This window comes from Vanellus vanellus (assembly GCF_965231255.1).
Source record: "Vanellus vanellus genome assembly, chromosome: 3".
NCBI classification, from domain to species: domain Eukaryota; kingdom Metazoa; phylum Chordata; class Aves; order Charadriiformes; family Charadriidae; genus Vanellus; species Vanellus vanellus.
In genome coordinates this window covers 101,959,719-101,979,573 of record NC_138907.1, presented here as the reverse complement: position 1 = coordinate 101,979,573, position 19,855 = coordinate 101,959,719, and the positions used below count along the sequence as shown (strand labels likewise).

Here is a 19,855-nt window from a genome sequence, read left to right as displayed (position 1 = left end):
GAGAAAGGAATAAGAGTGTAGCACAGTCAATCAAGAAGGAGACTAGCTGAAAACACAAAGCTAGATACAGAACTACGGGTATACTCCTATGTTCTAGATTAGAAAGTATCTGAAACTATGTATCCTAGAATCATTATCATTAGTACATCTTAATCACAGGAATGAATAGGTAGTCTAATGAACATAAACATGGTATTAAACTAGATCATGGTTTAGATGACTATTTTTTATATAGAGACATTGATTTTTGTGGTGTATTTAAACTAGAAATTTAATTTAAATTGGCATATTAGCCATGTCAGTTACAACGACTAGCCAACATTTTCCATATGCAGATCCTACGGTTAGCTGCTTAGAGCTTTGCCGTTCTTTTACTAATCAAGCTGATAACCTGTGTGATGGATATCTGCCCCGAACTACAGTGGTCCGGAAAAACTTAGCCAAAACAGTTCAGCTTTTCAGAACAACTTCCGTGCGCACTTTAATGTGTCATGCTAGTAAACAGTGATGGATTCTCATGCCCCCATGCCTTGGATCAAAGACGTGTAATGTGGGGAATCCCACCTTAGCTGTAGCGAAGGATGCAGTGCACAGATGTTTAAGGAAGACCTGTGACAGCTCTGCAGTGGAATCCCCAGGGTCACCAGCAGCACACTCAGAGCTGACCACAACCTCTGAAATCTCAGCTGTGGAGACATCCTCGGACTGCCACTAGGAATGACAGCAAAAATCTTTCTTTTGTGCTGTTAATACACAGGAACTTGTGCTCTTTTGTGGCTATATATATACATATATATATGACCAATAAAATAAATGGTGTCAGGACTGGAACTCAATTGTCTGCTGTGTGTAACTCTTGCCACAGTCCCTGGCACAGTTTTGGTCTGGGCCAGGCAGCGCTCCACCAAACAATTTCTGGCACAGTCTGGGAACTAGCACCATTTAGGGATCATTCATAGTCGGCAGTCTGGAAGTGCTGATGTTGTTCTGGAGGGTAAGAATTTGATTTTATGGATGCAAGCTTTTCATATCAATTGGCCTTAGTGCCAGAGAGGCCAGGAGGTACTGAGATTAGGAATACTTTAAAGCAGTGATATAGCAACTGCAGGAGCGCAAAGTCTATTCAGACATGCAGTCTTGTATCTAAAATTAATGTGACAGCTGATGAGATAGAAATTCATGAAGAAATGCACGCTGAGGGAGGGGTGCCAAGAAGGGACAATAGGACAGCCTTGAAAGGATGGAGCAGTTCTGAGATGAGCCAGTTGTGTAGGATACTTATCTGTGGAAAGCCCATTTCATTTGTTGTGAAAGTTGGAAGGTGTGTGAGAGAGAAGCAAGACACCATAAAACCAAAACGGACAGGTAACAGCTCTGGGGAACCAGCTTGTCTTTCTGAGAATAAGAAAGTGCCTATGTGATGCTGCATGAAGCACAAAAAACAACCTTCAGACCAATGAAAACTCTTCATTTTCCAGTCATCTTGATAACCTAGACTCCGATTTTCAGGAATTGAACCAAAAACTGTAGTAAAATAACAAATTTGCAGTTCAATTTCTGATTGCTATGCTACAGGCAGTCATCTTATCAAACCTACAGCCAGTCACGTAGTCTCATGTTAAAAAAACTCCCAACAAATACTACCTTTTTTATGCACTCAACCCAGTCGAGGCACAATAGAAATATGCATGGGGAATCTGACACCAGTGTGCCCTCATCATATTTTTTATGTGTGCTACAGATCAGTGACTTCAGTTTTCTAGTGCTATATTTTCACAACTCCTAGAAGTACTAAATATTTATTTTAAATTGGGCTTAGCATTTTGAAAACTATTTTATACTAATTTGTTCTATAAACACCTGAAAACCTTTTCTGAAAAGCCTTCTTACATTTCCAGCATTTGGAAGTAATTTGTTTCTAGTCCAAAAAAATGAATGTCTGTCTCTAACAGAAAGAGCTGGATTACTGCCCAGTCCACTTCAGAACTGGACGATGCTGACTCTTAGCCGTTTAAATAGTCAAGTTAAACAAGACACAGTTGGGATGATAAAAGGAGGTCTGTAAAAAGACTATTGCTGTGGCCATGTGGACTTACAACTATCAAACAATGACTAGGAAAATAGTGAGAGAGGAAAAAATTAACATAAGTGCCAGGGTAAATATTAGGATTAGGTGAATGTAGGAGCATGGTATCTGTTCACATCATTCTCCCTTCTTGCCAGTGAGCTGCTGCCAGCAGGATATTTACCCTGCTTAAGCACTGTCAGAGGCAAAGAATGGCAAAAAGGCATTAAAAAGGAGAACAAAGGAAAGGGGAGGTAGACACTAACAGTGTCTATGGAGTGTTATCCTCAAATGCACCTATAATCTGCTGGGTTTGTATCTAAATTATATTCTATGCTATTTTGTGTGCGCCTTGTTTGCAAGCACAACTTTGCAAGCCTCTTACCAGCTGGCAAAAGGTGAAATAAGACAGAATTGTCTTCTTGTATTCTATTAATACTAATTCCTTTCCCTTTTACAAACTAGAGTTTCAGATATGACAGCTAAAGAAAGACGCAGCAGAACAGTCTGATGAAGACCAAGGAATCGTTTAAAGTAGATTCTCTGAATCTGTTTATTTTTCCATGGGAAGAAGCGCATTCACAAGAGGAAAAAGATGCACAGTAATGAAAGCAATACTAGAATGCCTTTTAGGTACTGGTCAACCAAATTCGTATGGCCTTAATGGTTCTAGATTTAATGAATCAGAAAATGATCAATGAAGCTGAAATTGGAATGTACCACTGCCACTGATGAATGAAACGTGCAAATGAATGCCACTTACAGGATGGGAAACTCAGAAATGAAAGCATTTAAGATGTGATTAGGAAAGCTACAGTAAAACAGCATTCCAAGAAAAAAGTAGAAATATGCAAGCACCGAAAAAGAGAAGACAGCATAGAATATCTAGGCCAAATTCATTCTTTCTATAAATCCACAGCTTCAATGCTATTACTACAGAAATTATCTTTGGCTTTAAGATAGAAAACTAAAACCACTTCAGATTTTATTTCTCTAGTTGCTGCAGCAATTTCTCCATTCATATTCCATTTAGACCCGGGATGATGAATCTTTATGAACTTGCGGAGATATAAAGAGAGATGCGCAGATTTGCATGAGAAATTCAAGGTTTAAAAATTTTTTAAAAGACAGTTGAGGTTTGATTGTAAGCCAAAGGGAAGTTGTGTGTACTGCTCCCAGTCAGCTCCGGTGAGGGAATTTGGAGATGAGAATAATCTATAACTGACGAAGGATCTCTTGCTCTGATTAGTATCCTGAAACAGACTTAGACTTGAGGTTTGATGGTTCAGTAACTAGGGTTGAAAGCTTCTGAAATTCAGTCATCATATTAGAGGCAGCTAGAACAATGTAGATTTCTATTATTTGTTAATCATTTACAATATACTAGGTTTCATTTAAAATAAAAAAAAAACAACCTAAAATACAAAAACATGCAGACTGCCTATTGGTATATGCATGTAAATACATCTTTGCCTCAGGAACTCTGGCTATTTCAGTCTACAATAACAAATATATTCCCTTTGCTATCCCAGAAAGTTCAAAAAATAAAAATTTTTAAACAAAGTCTACTGTTTAAACTTTTTTTCTGGTAATAGTGTAACAGTTTTAATAATATCAATGAGGAATTTGTGAACTATCAGGCTATCAAGTTTTTCTGAAGCATGGAGAGAAAGATCAAAAGCTTTCAGCTCCTCAGAAATTGCATGCTATGCACATCCTGTGAAAAGCAACAAAGAGCAATAAAATTAGGGCTGCTACTTCTTTTGTGCTGATCTGAGAAAAGAGCAGGAGTGGTACTGCCTGTTCATTTGTTTACTTTCTTATTTTGCTGAAATTACAGGCAACAACGTAAAACCAGTACCTATAGAAAGGCCAAAAAAAAAAAAAAAAGAAAGAAAAAAAGAACAGAGAAAATGCTGGAAAACATTTTCAGTATGAATGCCTATGTTTTCATTTTCTTCCCATATGTAGGTCTGATTTATTCATTTGTGCAGTATGTTTTTTCACTTACAAAAGTAACTAGCTGACTGCTCATAGTAGCAATCTTTGACAAAATGCAAGTGTTTTTCTACTTTCCTAAAGCTCACGCCCTCTTTTTAAGTTTTCTTCACAGAAACCTTGCAGTCTGGTACCTTTCCACAATTCACCTGCCATTTTCCCCCCTAACTTACCTGCTTTCAAATACACAGTGTGTTATTCACCTCTCTCTTGTTAGCTTTCAGTCTTAAACAACTCTACTCACTCTTTTCCTTCCTAATATCACATAGTCCTTCAGCTCAAGTATGTGATTTTTTAAATTTAGTTTTACCTAAGTGCTATGTTGTTTCTATGAGGAAAAGGGAATAAAAGGAAACAGAAAAAAAAAAAAGGCAAGTTGGTGTTTTCTAACGAATTTTGTGTTATAGCTAACAGCTCTTTTAGTTTGCTGACAAATAATTCAGAAGTATTGTTTACACTTTCAAATCCAGAAAATACCTGGTAAGTGTCTAGAATAAATTAGTTCCTAGAGAAATCCAAAAGTAGAAAGCTCTAGGAAGACCCTTATTTAGAAGGACAGGCGTGTTGTAATAAATAATCTCTTGCTTTACCTAAAATTATATGTATTCCTATATTCTTACTTTTGATACCAACCTTTTTCTTTTGCATGTTTTAGAATATTACACAGATTTACAATTACAAATCGTGCTAGCTATTCTGTTTCTCACAAAGGAAATCTAAAATTTGGAAAGTTCAATTTCTATAAGTTAGAACAATTGGCCTTGACATGAGCGTTACGGTATTGCAAATCATTCATTTAAGCAGGAAAACCTGGGACCCACAGGCCAAAACTTCCACAACCCTGCTGATGGGTGCTTTCCAGCTTGAAGAAATTCCGTTTCATAACTCCTTTTGTTTCCTGCCATTTAGCCAACTTTCCACTTATTACATGCCTCCACGCCTTAATATTAACTTCCAGTGCAGAACACTGTAAATTGTTTTCTGAAAAATCAAAGCATACGACGGCCACTGTATATCCTTTGTCTTCTTTGGCAGTGACTACCTCAAAGAATTCCAGCGAAATATTGAAGCATGACCAGCCCTTCCTGAATCCCATACAGCTATTCTCAGTCAAGCTGTGTTTTCTAATGTTTCCCTATCTGAACCTTGAAATTAGTTTCTGGAGAGGTCTGTTAAATCTTCTGCAGTTTCCTAGAGTATCTTCGTAAACAGGAGAGCAAAGTAAACTTGTGAGGTCTGCTGAAACCTTTCCACTTCGAAGAGCTTCTCAAAATAGGAATGCAAAAATATTAACATTTTCTCAAGATACCAAAATACGTGCGTGCTTCATACGGCAAGTCTTTCCTACCCTCACATTGTGCTCCATAAATTCCTCAGAATGCCAGGCTGCGCGGGGGAAAGGAAATGGAGTGTTACAGAACTCACATAATTTGATTGGGCATGTATGTATTTTGATCACTTGCCTACTCATATACCTCAGCTTTTTTAATCTCAAAATTACATTCTATACCAAACTTAAAATCTATCCGATTTCTAAACTTCAATTAAAAAATAAGTTTTAAATCTAGACTTCATAAAAATAATTTGTACTCGTCTGATGCTCTTCTTCTGTAGATTTTTTTTAGCGTTTCACAAACTGAAAGAGATGAGTCTTATTCCTGTTTTACAAATACAAAATTGAAGAAACATGATGTGCACAGTGACATGTCAAATCAGGAAAAGAGAAGCCGAGATGTTATGCTTCCTGCATCCTGTACCTCATTAATTTTGTTTTAAGCCTCCCTATTGGCTTAAAAAAACTTGTCTGTAGTACAGTGTTGAAATTTTAACTAAGCTATCATGACTATTTTTGCTCTGTTAAAAATTTGCTTAGATGCAAATAATTTCTTTGCCAGGCAGTGGGTACCCCAGCACACTGCTGATATTAAAATAAAATCCTAGTGATATTTAATGTATTATTCCAGCAAGAACTCTGACAGACCACTACATACAAGTTCATTTCCTCAATTACTATGTAACTCCCCGAAACCAGTATTTTTTTATTTCTGTAGCAACAGAGAAATATGCCTAGACTGCCTTCCTCAGCTAGAAAGTTCATGTTCACTGTTACATGAGAAATTCCTAGCTCCAGCCTCGCACAATGAGTACCTGCAAGGCTTCACACTTTTTCATGGCTTTTTCTCTACTCTACTCTACCTTATAACAGAAGTGTCACTTTATTCTCCTACACTATAGCTCTGAATGACTGTGCTTTGCGGGAAAATAAAAAGAGAACGTTTCTTACAAATAAAGAATGAAAAGGTGCCTTTATTTTTTTCTTGATGCCATCTTGAACGTTCAATTTTAGGTTGCTAATGAGTTAGACGGGAGTTGAGAAATGTAGATGTATAAGCAAATTTACGATCCTACCAATGGTCATGAGGAAGATGTTGTTGAACTACCAATGATTAACATAATGCACAGGACTCAATGGTAGACAAAGCTGGGAGACAGGACAGAAGAATTTAAGTCTTTATTCAAGGCCTGTGCATACACTTTGTTCTCCATTTTACAGGGAGAAAGTGAAGGAATTCAGATGTTGGTTAAACCTAGACTGTAGGCAGACAAAAAGCAGTCCTAAATTTTGATACTCCAGAACGGTGATCGTTTATATTAGCACATAAATAAATGTGCATACCTGAATTAATGACACTTCGAGTTAATCCTGCTTTTTTTGTTCTCTCTGAAAGTCTTTGTTTTGTTACTCAGCATGCTGTGGATTTTTTGATTGCTGTTTCATACCTAGAAAATCAGGGAACCAAGAGTTTTAGCTTTACTGTTTAGTTTTTACTTATATCGTGTCCTCATTGCTCTCTTTTAATACAACATTTTGTAACAAAGCTCATCTAGTTTTAAAAGCTCTTTTAATATTGTGGCCCTGTCCAAGAAACCATCCAAAACCTCACAGCCCAACTACGGTTTTGCATTAAAATTATGAAAAAGGGAGAATTTCAACATAAATCCAGGAGAAATCTGCTGTGTTTCACTTTGTATCTCTTTGGAAATGAACTCCAAAGAAGAAATCAGGACACGAAGCTCATGAAAACTAAACCAAAGGAGGTTTTACAACATAAAGTTTCATAAAATTGTACCTAAAAAACCAAAACTTTTGTTGCTTCTCTTTAAATCAAGAGATTAAACTGCAACTGTATACATGTTTGTATATATAACTTGGTAAAAAGATAATAAATCACTAAAGGAAACCCTGGAACAATTCATATGTGACTAGTATACACGTGTATTTGCCTTCTTCCCATTTGGCCTCCCACCGTTGCTATCCATACCTTCATGCTCTTTTACTATTATGCTTTTTTATCATTTCTCTATTCTATTCAGCTACTCTAACTTGCATGGCTTCTACCTGTACCTTCCAGTCATACACTGGGATAAGCTAGCATGAGCCTTGCATCCTTGTAGACATCTACTAAAATAAGCTGGACAAATCAAAGGTGAAAGAACCGACTGCAGGATACAAATGCTAAGTGAATTTTCTAGTACAGAAATATTCTTACAGATCCTGTATTTATTTGGAAATTCATCACTGTGGGTATATACTTTTAGGTAATTTAGTCACAGAAATACAGGTCTAAAAAGTTCAGAGAATGGCAGTGAAAGCAGTCTGGCACCGAAAAGACATGTTTAAGTTCTATCAGACACAGACACCAATTTTCAGGCTGATTCCTGGACTTTGTTTTTCACCCAACAGAGTTCTCAGTGGAAAACTGTTATGGCTTTGTGTACACCCGGACACCAGGAAATGCCTTCTGGATTTAACTGAGTAACAATATCTTGCCTCTCTGCAAGAAAAAGCCTCCAGCTGTGCTCTAAGATCAAAGCACATGAGACCTGCTAACTCTCAGAGCTGCTGTATCTCCCAGCTCAGCACCCACTCCACTACCTGCCACTCAAAGCCATCCTTAAAGCTCGAGATACTGGTTGCTTGTCCCTCCTCTAAAGACTCGACTGTCTCGATCATCATCAGAACAGACCGCTCCATAAAGGAAGGGAAGTGAGGAACCAAGAGTCACATCTAGGTAGGCAGCAGTGGCAACCGCACCAAAAAAAGAGCCAGGACGTCAAGTCAGCAATTCAAGGTCAGGATCATGTCTGGAGACAGCAACCAGGATCTGAGGCTAAGCCAGTAAGTCAAGCCAGCAGGTAAGGATGAGGATGCGAATCAAGGAGGTACGAGACTGGGAGCAAACGCAATTGCAACGCTGCTGCAGAGCAGCTCAGGCAGGGGCCGAGCACCAGAGCTCCAGGTTTAAAGCCACTGCCAAGTGAAGGAGGGGGAGCCCTGCTGAGGCTCTTTAGGAGCAAGCAGCTCCTGGACAAGAGATCTCAGCAGCGAGCTGCCCTCTAACCACCAGCTGAAAGGGGTCTCGACACCCTGTCACTAGACACAAGCACAATAGCCACCAACAGCAAATACTGTATTTAAAAAAAAAAAAAAAAAAAAAAAAAAGGACAAGCTAGGTACTTAAATCTAGGAGCTGGTTTTGGGTGGAAAATTCATCTCATCTAAGGCTTCACGTGTAAGCTCACATGAATCACAGAGGAGGGAATTTTAAATACAGTCTTTCTTCAGTTGCTTACCTTAGGCTCTACTCTTTCAGGCTGCTGGCATTGTGAATTCTATTCCTGTAACACGACGATCCTTGTGAATTAATAAACCATGAACTTCAGCATCTACATTCAGATTCCTCTCCTGGTTCTAGCACTTAAAACTCAGCCATATCAACATTCAGTGCCTTTGTGTGAACTTAGTCTTTACTACATAAGTAAACTGGGTCCACAAAAATACGCAAGTTGGTTAGTCTCTCCAGCGTGCACCAAAGGGGCTAGAATCTATTTAGTTAAGTGATGAAGGGAAGAGGTCAACAGCCAGCCACTTCTATTTTGATTAAAAAAAATTAAATATTTAATCTTTAAAATTCAGGGATCTTAACGATTATTTATTAAAACATTATTAAATATTTTAAAATCTCTGTAAGGGGGTATATTATAATGCTTATAATGAAAACCTGTATTCACAAATTTGGATTTTGCAGTCTGAACCTTGGAAGTTTAATTAGAGGCTTGCTAAATTCTGTTGCTGCTACTGAAGTGTGGATTTTATTTCAAAATTCCTGTTTTCTGGAAAAAGAAAGCACTGATAAAAAGTCATTTCATTAGGCAAATCATCGATCTCGTTCATCTCATTGTGTCCAATAAGGTGGAAATGATTACACAAGGCGGTAAAAATTCTTGCTCCCTGTCAGTCATTAGAGTTATATGCTTGTTTTCTCTAAGTTAGGATTTGATCCCAGTAGGGCAGGGATCAGTTTATATTAATGAATTATGATAGCAATTTGAATTTGATAAAGTTCTATGGGATTACCATGTGATTGTTTCACTCATTGAGGTATCACTGCCGGCTAAAACTCCTCTTTGCCTCTTAGCATATTCTTTCTCGCGTTCGGATATGTGTTATGAAAACAGACAAAGCTATTTCTGGCAACTACACAAGCTATGCAAGAAAAAAGTTCTGTATCGCTTCCATTAAAAAACTTCCCCTTTCTTACCCATTCTGTACACGCTACGGGAGTCAATTGTCAAGGTAACTCAAATCTCCCCAGATCGGTGCTCAACCTTACCGGGGCCTCTCCAGCACAGAAGTTTCCCGACCCAACTTTTTACACTTCCTTGGAGGTCTGTAACAATTTCCTATAAATGTTTTATTACTTCTTTTAGCTACATTTTGTGTTTGTCACATTAGCTAACCCACATACGTAATTTTACTCAAAATACCACAACCGCTAACTAGATCACCACATCACTTCCCATCTTCTGAATTTGTCTCTTTGGTAAATTGTATACTCTGATATTTTTAAACCATTTAACCAAGAGCCAGTCGTGTTTCTACTTTAAATGTTTACTGCTTTGTTCTGAAACATCACTTCATATTCCTCAAATTTTTACACAGGTTCTCTTCATAAAAGAAAGTGAATTTCCATTCTCTAGGCAATGCTTTCTATCTGTATTATTCACTTCAACAACTTAAAAAATTACTTATCCTTTCAAAGTTGGCTAATCTCTCTCCCATCTTTCACTACCTATCCTTTTGCTAAAACAACACACATAAAACTGAATACTAAAATTACAAGACTACTTCCCTGCTAATTTCTTATACAGATACGGCCTGTCAGTTCTAGATGACTTTGGATCAGCCCCAAACAAAAGAAAATATTCTGGGTAGTATAACCCTGCATGGAACAATGTGATCTGTATAAAAAATCACTTACTGAATCACCAGCACCTCTTTCCACTCCTAGGAGATCTCCCATCGAAGCAATGCCTGAATTAGCGCAGAGTGATTTGTGGCTTTCCAGCTGTCATTCATTAATTCTTAGGAAATACAATATACAATACAACAGTACTCAGTCTTAGGTTGTAGTCTGCAATGTCTTAGGAAGAGTGTAATTTGCCTGCCGAATGTTCTTTAAAATTGTTTTCAAACAATCGCTGTAGCCCATTATGTCCATAACCCCTCGAGCACATTTCACGCCCAATGAAATATTGTGTTGGTCGCCCAGACCCATAGAGGAAGAAGGGTAAGTAGCTGCATCTGTGGAGAGTCTGGTCTACGAAATGAACGGCTGAGTGAAGACAAGGGGTTTTTGACCCCAGTACTTTGCCATTCGTGTATCTTTGGCAGCAAGGAAGGCACAGACAAGCCTGACAGCAGGGCCTAGAAGTGACCTGAGCGCTTTGATCCACTGGCTTTGGCACTCTACCACCCGGCTGACCGGTCAAAGTTGTCCTGTTTTAGACAGAGTATTGCGTAGCTATAATTCACTGCTAGCTGCCTGGTTTCCTTGACCAGAGACAGGAGAGGATGTTGTGATGCGCAGACCCCGTGTGAGGACCCAAGAGCCTTTAGAGTGAGCCAGGGAGCTGCTTGCACAAAGCCAGTCAGAGAGACTGCGTAATGCCTGCTTCATCAAGGACTTCTGGCAAAATCTATGACAAGTTCAGCTCAGCCAAAAACACCGCACCTTTAGACATGCACTGTAGCAGAACTTGAGCACATTGGGAAGTTTTCTGGTGGGTCTCAGGCACACCTGGCTTCCCATAAATCCGAGAAGGCTGCACAGAGATTTTTTTTCCAGGTCTGTTGCTCTCTTGAATTTACATGTTAATTAGACTGAACTCCACATGAGGTACCCAAGAGCTTTATTCCCCTTTAACTCTTACACAGTTGATTTAAGAAGTAAATCAAAAGATAGGAGCAGGAGGTAGACCTGAAACAAGAATCGCTTACCCCAAATATTGGGGTTAACAAAGCATAGCCATCGTTCAGTGTTCAGTAGGCACCATGACAGCCATTATTTTAAGGAAGGATTTGAAAAACAATGCTTCAAGTATTTTTATGGCGAGCTCCTCCCATGCTCAGGGGTTTTCATGCTTTTAGCTATCACATCTGCAACTGAAGCTAACTGTGAAATTAGCAATTTATTTATCCCATGGTACACACACACACATTTGCAACAGTAAAAGTGTGTAAGGGTCAAAGTGAATAATGTGAGTAAAAGTCAGAACCTTTTTTACCAGATTTTGTCATTCAGTATTTAATCAAATACCTGCAGAGATTCCCATATTGAAACATTTCCCGGTTCCTTCTTGTTGCTTATATCACTAGTACTGTTAACACACTGCTGTTATTTCTAAACAACATAATACGAGCTCTGCCAAAATAACAAGTCAGGACAAAGGAAAGTTGACCTTAAAAACAGCTGCCTGAATTGCAAAGAAGCAGAAGATGCCATGAAGCATAAAATAGAACAATAAAGGCCTACAATTTGTACACAGCTTTTGATTCTGTAACATTTAGTAAAAAAAGGTCTCTTTAGGAATATATGTACACATTAAGGTATTTTTAAGATTGTATCTTTACAAAACCTACTTTAAAACTCGTAGTCTGTTTCCTGTATCGTGTCCTAGTCTTAAAAATATATAAACACAAAGGGAAAAATATGTCTAATGGAAATTAACTATTTCTGATTATTATTTAGCCACAGATTTGAAATAAGATTAAATAGGATATAAAGTTGTTGCTAATCTTATTTGGAAGGTATAATTGACAAATAAAAAAGCATATTGAAGGCATGTTAACGGTGATAAACTTATTTAAACCACTCTGTGTACACAGTTACCAACAATTTAGATGTATCCATCTGAAATCAAGATGTAATTATGCATTATTCTATTTTATATTTAGACACCTCTGCAAAATGGAAATTTTAGTTGAGTGAACGATGAACATACAGATGTTCCTAAGAAAAGTGGACATCAGAAAAAAATATTTTATCATCTCCCTCATTCATACAAAACAATGTAATATAATAATCACCACTGATTCTTTGTGATTTTGTATGGAACTGAAGGTAGTAAGTAGGTAAGAATTGAAATTTTCTTGCAAAAGCAACAGCAGTAATACCTGTAGACAATCCAATGTGCGAGCAACACTTTCTGAAAGTTTAGTGAGTGCCTCTTTCATTTTCTAGCAATTTCTTTAAGGCTGGATTTTTTAAAAATTGTGCATTTGAATTAAACTAAGACTACTACTATCATTTCTATAAAATAAGAACTTGGGTTACCTGTATGGCTGTGAGGATATTGGCTAACGCCTGACCATATGTGTCATGACAGTGAACAGCAAGAGCACTCAGAGGAATTTCTTTCATAACAGCTTCCAACATTCTTTTCATACTTCCAGGAGTCCCCACACCAATTGTGTCCCCCAGAGAGATTTCATAACAGCCCATACTGTACAGCCGCTTAGATACCTGATTAGAAACAGAGAAATATGAAAAGGTCAAGATGAAAGAATATAAAATAGGGTCAAGAACATACATTAAAAAGGACACACTTCTGTACAGGTTTGAGGGTTTGACCCACGGAGGTGGACCTATGTATCCAAAACCCACTATTCATCCTTGAAAATTGTCACCCAAGAAGAATGCCCCATAGATCCTCTTATTTTAAATCGATAGTTCTGCTTCTGTACATGGAATAACCGACCAAGCCAAATCCATCAAAAAGTTGATTTTTGACTCTCCCACAGAATCAAAACAAGCAAGACTTTACACTATGAATTAAGTTTCTGTCAAGCCCTTTCCCAACGTTTTCCTCTCTCTGGGGATTCTCCAGCTGTTTGGTTTTCTCCATGTACTTTTCAGCTTACAAGTTGAGCAGGGTAAAGACCTGCCCTTTTGTTTGCTTATTACACGGAGCCAAGCATATGGCTGAACTAAGACAATAAATAATTAACAAGAAGCCTGATTTTGCTTTCTCTTGGCACTGAATCCATCAATGAAAACTGAAGTCTTAGCATGTTGTAGTTAATACTAATTTTGCTTGCTTTTCATGAAATCAAATATTAAAATACTAACAAAGCAAAACTAACTTAATTAACATTCTAGTCTTTAAGTTTTAAAATTTTTCTTAATACCTAACAAAACCTCATACAAATAGTTCTTACTTATGTAAGTAGAGCCCTAAATGTTTCTGGAATTACGTCTTTGAGGAGTTCTTTGTATGAGTAAGAGATTTGAGGTCTGGCTTCATAACGTTTGTATGGAGAGAGACATACGCTCCGAAGCACTAAATTATGTTTTCACCTAAATGACTGCTTTAGAAATCGAATGCAGGATCTTTCCATCTTAGTTTTGTTGAATTTATTTGGAAAAGGTTTCACTTTATTTTCAGTTGCTGAATATGTTTGTCCCCTTTAGCATTCCCCACTGCGTATCAGCAATCCCGAAAGGCCGCTCCACTGGAATGGAATCCCAATCTGGAAATTAACTGTTTAGAAATGAAAAAATACGACTCTTTTCCAAGACATCTTCAGTTGCACTGCACTCTGCTGTTAAAGCAATTCCAGGACTTCATCAGTGGGATTGCTGTGAATGTGTCTGAGGAAGCTGACAAAGTGCTGCACCAGCGGTCTCGGAAGTGCTGGATTAATATTGCTGTTCACTTAATTCAAAGAACAGCTGAAAAAGAACTTCAGGTAGCCTGAATCATTCTGCTTAAAGCTTGGAAGTGCTATGGCTATTGCAAAGGCAGTAAAACTCTTTGTGCTTTAAAGTCAAAGAGCCTCTGGTTCGCAACAACATAAATTTGATATACACTTTACAAAAGGGACGTTCCCCAGATTGCAAAAAAGATTCTATCTTGCAATATATATTTATATCATCAACACAGGACAGGTGTTTTAACAGAACTACTGTTGTAACAAAAAGAAATACTATCCGCAGTTAGTGGTTGATTACCTCAAGTTAATCCCCAAACTTCGGTTTTTGTTTAAGATCGGGGTAAAAGAAGCAGACTGCGTTTTTTTCTCATGTTCTTTCTAATTCATGATTCAAATTTTTTTGAGATAAGCATTTTAGTGATGAAAAAGAGACTATCATCCAAAATGCCAGAAATCATGTTGCATTCACTTCTTTCCCATGCTCAGTCCTTAGGTCTTTCAGCTTCTGAAAATAAAGTTCTGAAAGATGAAAGAAGAGAGGGGGAAACTCTGCTAACAAGCTGAGCATCATCACTGCCTTGTCATGAGCTAACCTTCAATTGACCCTTAAAAAGAGTTCTGTATTTAATGTCAAGAAGAATGTGCATGCTTGGAAGCTGAATGGGTGTTTTCCATATTGGATTTGCTACCCTACCATAGTAGGAGGCAACCCATTAGTTATAGTTTTATAAGTTTTCAGTGTGGATTTTTGGGAGGAGGCGGGGGAAGAGAACACACTGTTTTGTCAGTGCAATCAGAATGTGATTACGAGCTTGCAGCTTTGTTGATTGAACAGGGTTGTGCTCTGCACCACTGAGTAGTTTTACTATGCGTGATTCTTGTGCTACCCCCCTTGGGAGCACTGCCCTGACACCAAGCATTGATCAAAATGGGAGTTGGTGACCCAACACTGCAACCCCTTTGGTATGTGAACAATCCTACTGCTGGAAATAATATCTAAAACTATACACTTAAATGGAATACAAAAGGTCATAATCAAGTTACAGATGATTTTAAGCAAATAACAGCATAAAAACACACTGCAGTCCTTGTGCTGTAAGGCAAACTTTGTAATAATCCAACAACATTCAAGTAAGAATAGGCACATTTTCTGTAGCCTGCTCAGCCTGTATGTTGGATAACACTTAAATGAATTCACTGCTCTAGGTTAGAGGAAGCTAAGGAGAGAAAGAAGCAGGCAGAAAGATAAAAACAGCCAAGTATATGACTGGAAGACAATGGATAACACAACTGGCTTCAGGGATGTTATACGCTGCTCCCAACAACTTTCGAGTTTTATTTGCCGAAGGTTGAAATTCACAAACCACAGGATGATAAATGGTTAAACAGTGACTCCACTTCAAGAAAAAGCAGAGTGATAAAAAAGGACTATGCAGTTTATTTTAATAGATATGGTTGGTTGGTTTTTTTTTAAATAAAGAACCATATGGACGTACCGGATGGATTCTAGAAGTCTGAAGGCATCTGAAGTTTGCACTCACGGAATCACGGCATCATGGAATCACAGAGTTTCAGAGTTGGAAGGGACCTCTAGAGATCATCTAGTCCAACTCCCCCACTCATTAGATAACTATGTGTAAAACAGTTATGTGCCTTGTAAGCCAGAAATGTATGTAGTCTGGTTAAAAAGCCACCTCTCCTCACTGATTGTGCTTCAGTTAAAAAATCTTTTACTTAAAAAAAAATACATAATGGTCACTGTCATTGACTGCAGAAGAAACAAGACTAAACCTTTCAATCATAGCTGCAGATTGCAATGCACAGTCACGGGAGTCACACACTCCCATCCCAAGAAAGAGGATGACCAGAGCGGGTGGTGTCTGAAAGGGTTTAGCAATGTGGCCAGTAATTTTGATAATTCTCATTCAGCAAAGGATGAGTGCATGTGTTTTTGTAAAATCCATTAGCAGCTAATCTGATGCTTCTATACAAACATCAGTGCTTGCTGAATTAGGGCCTCAACAACTTTAAGGAGGCAGCTTTTATTCTTAAACACATACACAATGGTGCACAGGTACACAAGAAGACACTTATTCGGATGAAGACAGAAAATAAAATATCCGTGCGAATATAAGTTTGCAGGTTTGGAGCATTAAGTAGCACTCCCACTGGCAAACTGAAAAGGAGCTCTTCTGTGCAGGGAGAGTAGTTAAAAAACATGGAATACACGGAAAGAAGCCTGTTGGGGAACATGATACCGCAGTAAGCAATTTACCAACAGCACAGCTGAATCTGTCATCACCGCTCTAACTAAAGCTGTGTCACTTCTAACTTTCACTTCATATTAAACCAAATTAATTTAGAAATACTGAGCACCTTCCAATTTAGCTATTTTTGTCAAAGAGTGTGAGTACATGTGGCTGCTGTGGGAGAAGTAGTATCACAAGTTCCGACTGGAATGTATACTAGAAGATGCAGGACAACAGGACCTGAAAGCCACACACGCAGAACACAATATATCAGACAAATGTTGACTAGCTGCTAGTGTTACAAAGAAAAACAAAGGGGTTTGGAGATTCTGGTAGATCACCAAAAGTAGGCGATTAAGTGTAACAGAGAAGAAAAGGCTTTCTCCAGGAGGAAGGCCATCGGGTTCTGCCTCGTGCCTCCTGAGTTCTCTCCACTTTCTGCTCTACCGTCCATTTCTGCTTTCCTGCCCTCTTTGCCTGCCTGCAAAATTTAACACTTGTGTTTCACCCATCTTTTCCTCTGCTGGAAAAAAAGGTTGGACCAAGACATTGTCCTTCTTCTTCTTCATCCTCAATGTGAAAAGGGGGTGGGAGGGAAGGTGCAGCTTATTCCACCATAGCTGTAGAGCAAGTTAAGTACCAGGAAATCATGTTGGGGATGAGTTTTGGTTCATGTGTCAACCACATGACGCTCAACAGAAGCACAATGTTGCAGCAGTGGCTCTACCAGCTGACAGCAGAGTATGCTTATGCCAGCATAAAATGGATTTAAAAGCAGATACCCTTTGCAAGAGGTTGTGCTGGAAATCATCTCGTACAACATGGGCCACTTGACTCCGTTTCCTTAAGCCTTTCCTTACCTCCTTGTTGGAGGAAATAGCACATGATATTTTTCCTCATGACTGATAAAAATCAAAACATACTATTTTCCTTAGATTTCACTGCATATGGTTGAGTGAGGTTATGCACCCAGTTTTAGTATTAGCTATGTTTTGTGTTTGTTTTACTTAAATTTTATCCATTAAAGATCTTTTTAGGATTAAGTAAAGAACATTACTTATGGACATTTTAAAATGTGTTTCTGATTCATTAAAAAGACAAGCCAGAAGTTCACTCTTACTTCTGCCACTTTAGCTGGTACGACGTTTCCTTCATATGGGCATCCCAATGCACATGACACATACCTACAATAAAAAGAAGAAGATACTTCTGGTTTATATATGCATATCTGTATCCATCCATGATACATACAAAATAAAGGTTAGATATAATTTTGAGTATTTAAGCCAGTCCACGTAGAATGAATATTTGAATGAAAAGCTAAAATTACATCAGATGAAAACAGCAGGTTTATCAATTTCCTTTTTAAACCACAAACCAGAGATTTATAGATTTATGTGTGTCACAAGTTGTAAAGGACTGGCAAAGCAGCCAAGATAACGCTGCTGCAGGAGATTTCAAATGTTCTTGGTACTTCCTTCTGAAATTGTAAGAGCCAGCTCACGTTTTGCCTTGTCTGGCCCACACAAGGTATTCAGAGGAAGATACCACTTTCTTCCTTGCACCAGCTACCCGGATCATAGAGAGCAACACATGGACACAAGCAACTTATAACAACCCCACCATCTCATAAGTCATTAGATTGTGGTGAATGAGGTAGATTTCACCCTCTGTCCCTGTACTGCCGTTCCTGCCCCAGTGCCCCAGAAGAATTAGAGCTCCACTGCAAGCTGTCGTTGAGCTATGCCTTGGGACAAGAAGAAACTGAGAAGCCAGACTGTGTCTCTCAGCAGCTATCGGCTCCACAAAGCACAAAAAATTGAAAGCCACAACCAAGCCTCCATTGTTCAGTCTTAATGCTGTGTTAGCATAGAATTTGATTTAAATTTCCTTTTTTTAATGACAATTAAGAGCCATGAAATTCCAGTTAAACTTCTAATCGTTTATCTTAAATTGATTAGGAATAGGATTAAACTAACCAGAAACAGCCATTCAAAATCAAAATAAGTGTGGCTGTAGAGGGATTTACAACAGATTCATAGGCAGGCAGAGCCCCAGTCCCAGTGGGAGGTTGCTCAACTGCTTAACAGAAGAACAACAGCCTTCATTAATCCCCCATCATTCCCCTTCCCTCAACACTGAAGGATATAATGTAAAATTATACACTGTATAATGCAAACGGGATTGAACAGATGCCAGTTTGTATGTAGTCAAGGTCCGTAGGGTAAAGGATGTATTGTTTCTTTGCAGTTGAAGGAGAAACTGATTGATAGAATGTGAAATTAGGATGAGTAACAGGCAAAAACAAATTGGGAAAAAAATGTCAACATTTTAATGCGTAGAACATATTCTATCCCTTATATGAAGGTACAGTGTTGGCACACTGGAAGTAGCAGTATGAAGCAAACCTTGAACCTAAAAAGAATTTGATTAGCCCTGACAAAGAAATGGAAATGAATTTTGTTTCCTCAAAAGTGGTTGGGTCCATTGCATCCTGCTCATAATTTTAGTCCAGATGCCTACTAGGCATGAGTTCAATTATCTCTATGTCATTATGAAAACCAGGTTTTTGAAACTCGGCCATAGACTTCATTAAATATCACCCCCAATTTAGATGTCACTGTTTAAGTTTCAAAATTCTGAATTTTCTTATCTACATTACAGATTAAAAAAATAGCTACTGTTAACAGTTAAACACTGCCCTGCTTTTCAGTGACACAACTCAAAACCAATTCAGGATAATTTCCTTATTTTTTTTAACACATACACAGTTTTTCAAATGAAAACAAGCATGAAAAATTTCAGACCCAAAAGATTGCTTTTTACATAACACTACACTGCCTACAGCTAGTGAATACATAATTCTTACTGAAATTATTTTGCAACACCAGCCACAGCACTTATTATGTAGCGAGCAAGAACAGTACTAAATACAAACTAAATGCAAAACATACAGTACATAGATGCACACGTTCCCTTTAATTATATGTATCTCTACATGCTTCTAACTGCGACATATGTTAGATCAAGAAGACGTGCATTTGGTAGTGATAAAATGACATCTGGAATGGAGTAGGGCAAACAAAAGTAAAAGCAGGCCAAAAGGTATCTAGAGAACAAGGGAATACTCCCTGTGGTTCGCACCAGCGAGCAGAAACTCGCCTGAGCTCACGTAATTCAGCTGAGCCTGCTGGGGTATGAAAGTATGCGGTGACCTGAGGAATCTGCCTACTACAATGTCCAAATCTGTTTGAGATTATGCACTCTCTGCATGCTTACACCATTGTCACTAGACTGACATTTTAAACAAGGAAAATATGATAGATATAATCTGTCTGGGCATCTGCTAGTCAATGTTAAACTGGAGAAAATAGGGATTACTGAAAGAATCTGACAGGTAAAGAATTTCCTACCAGAGAGAGAACAAAGTCCTGTGGAGAATGAAAGAACCGTTTTTCAGTAGAGTTCATCAAGCATGAGCTTGGC

The 19,855-nt window shown here is 38.2% G+C and overlaps 1 protein-coding gene across 1 annotated transcript in view; it reads right to left on the bottom strand.

Moving 5' to 3' along the window:
• HMGCLL1 (3-hydroxy-3-methylglutaryl-CoA lyase like 1) overlaps window positions 1-19,855 on the bottom strand; it is a gene marked incomplete at both ends in the record, with an annotated part of 88,480 nt that overhangs the window by 19,449 nt on the left and 49,176 nt on the right. The window contains 2 exons of the mRNA XM_082480919.1: window positions 12,742-12,930; window positions 17,490-17,553. Coding sequence (XP_082337045.1) covers window positions 12,742-12,930; window positions 17,490-17,553 — 253 coding nt within the window. The remainder of the gene's footprint in view (window positions 1-12,741; window positions 12,931-17,489; window positions 17,554-19,855) is intronic.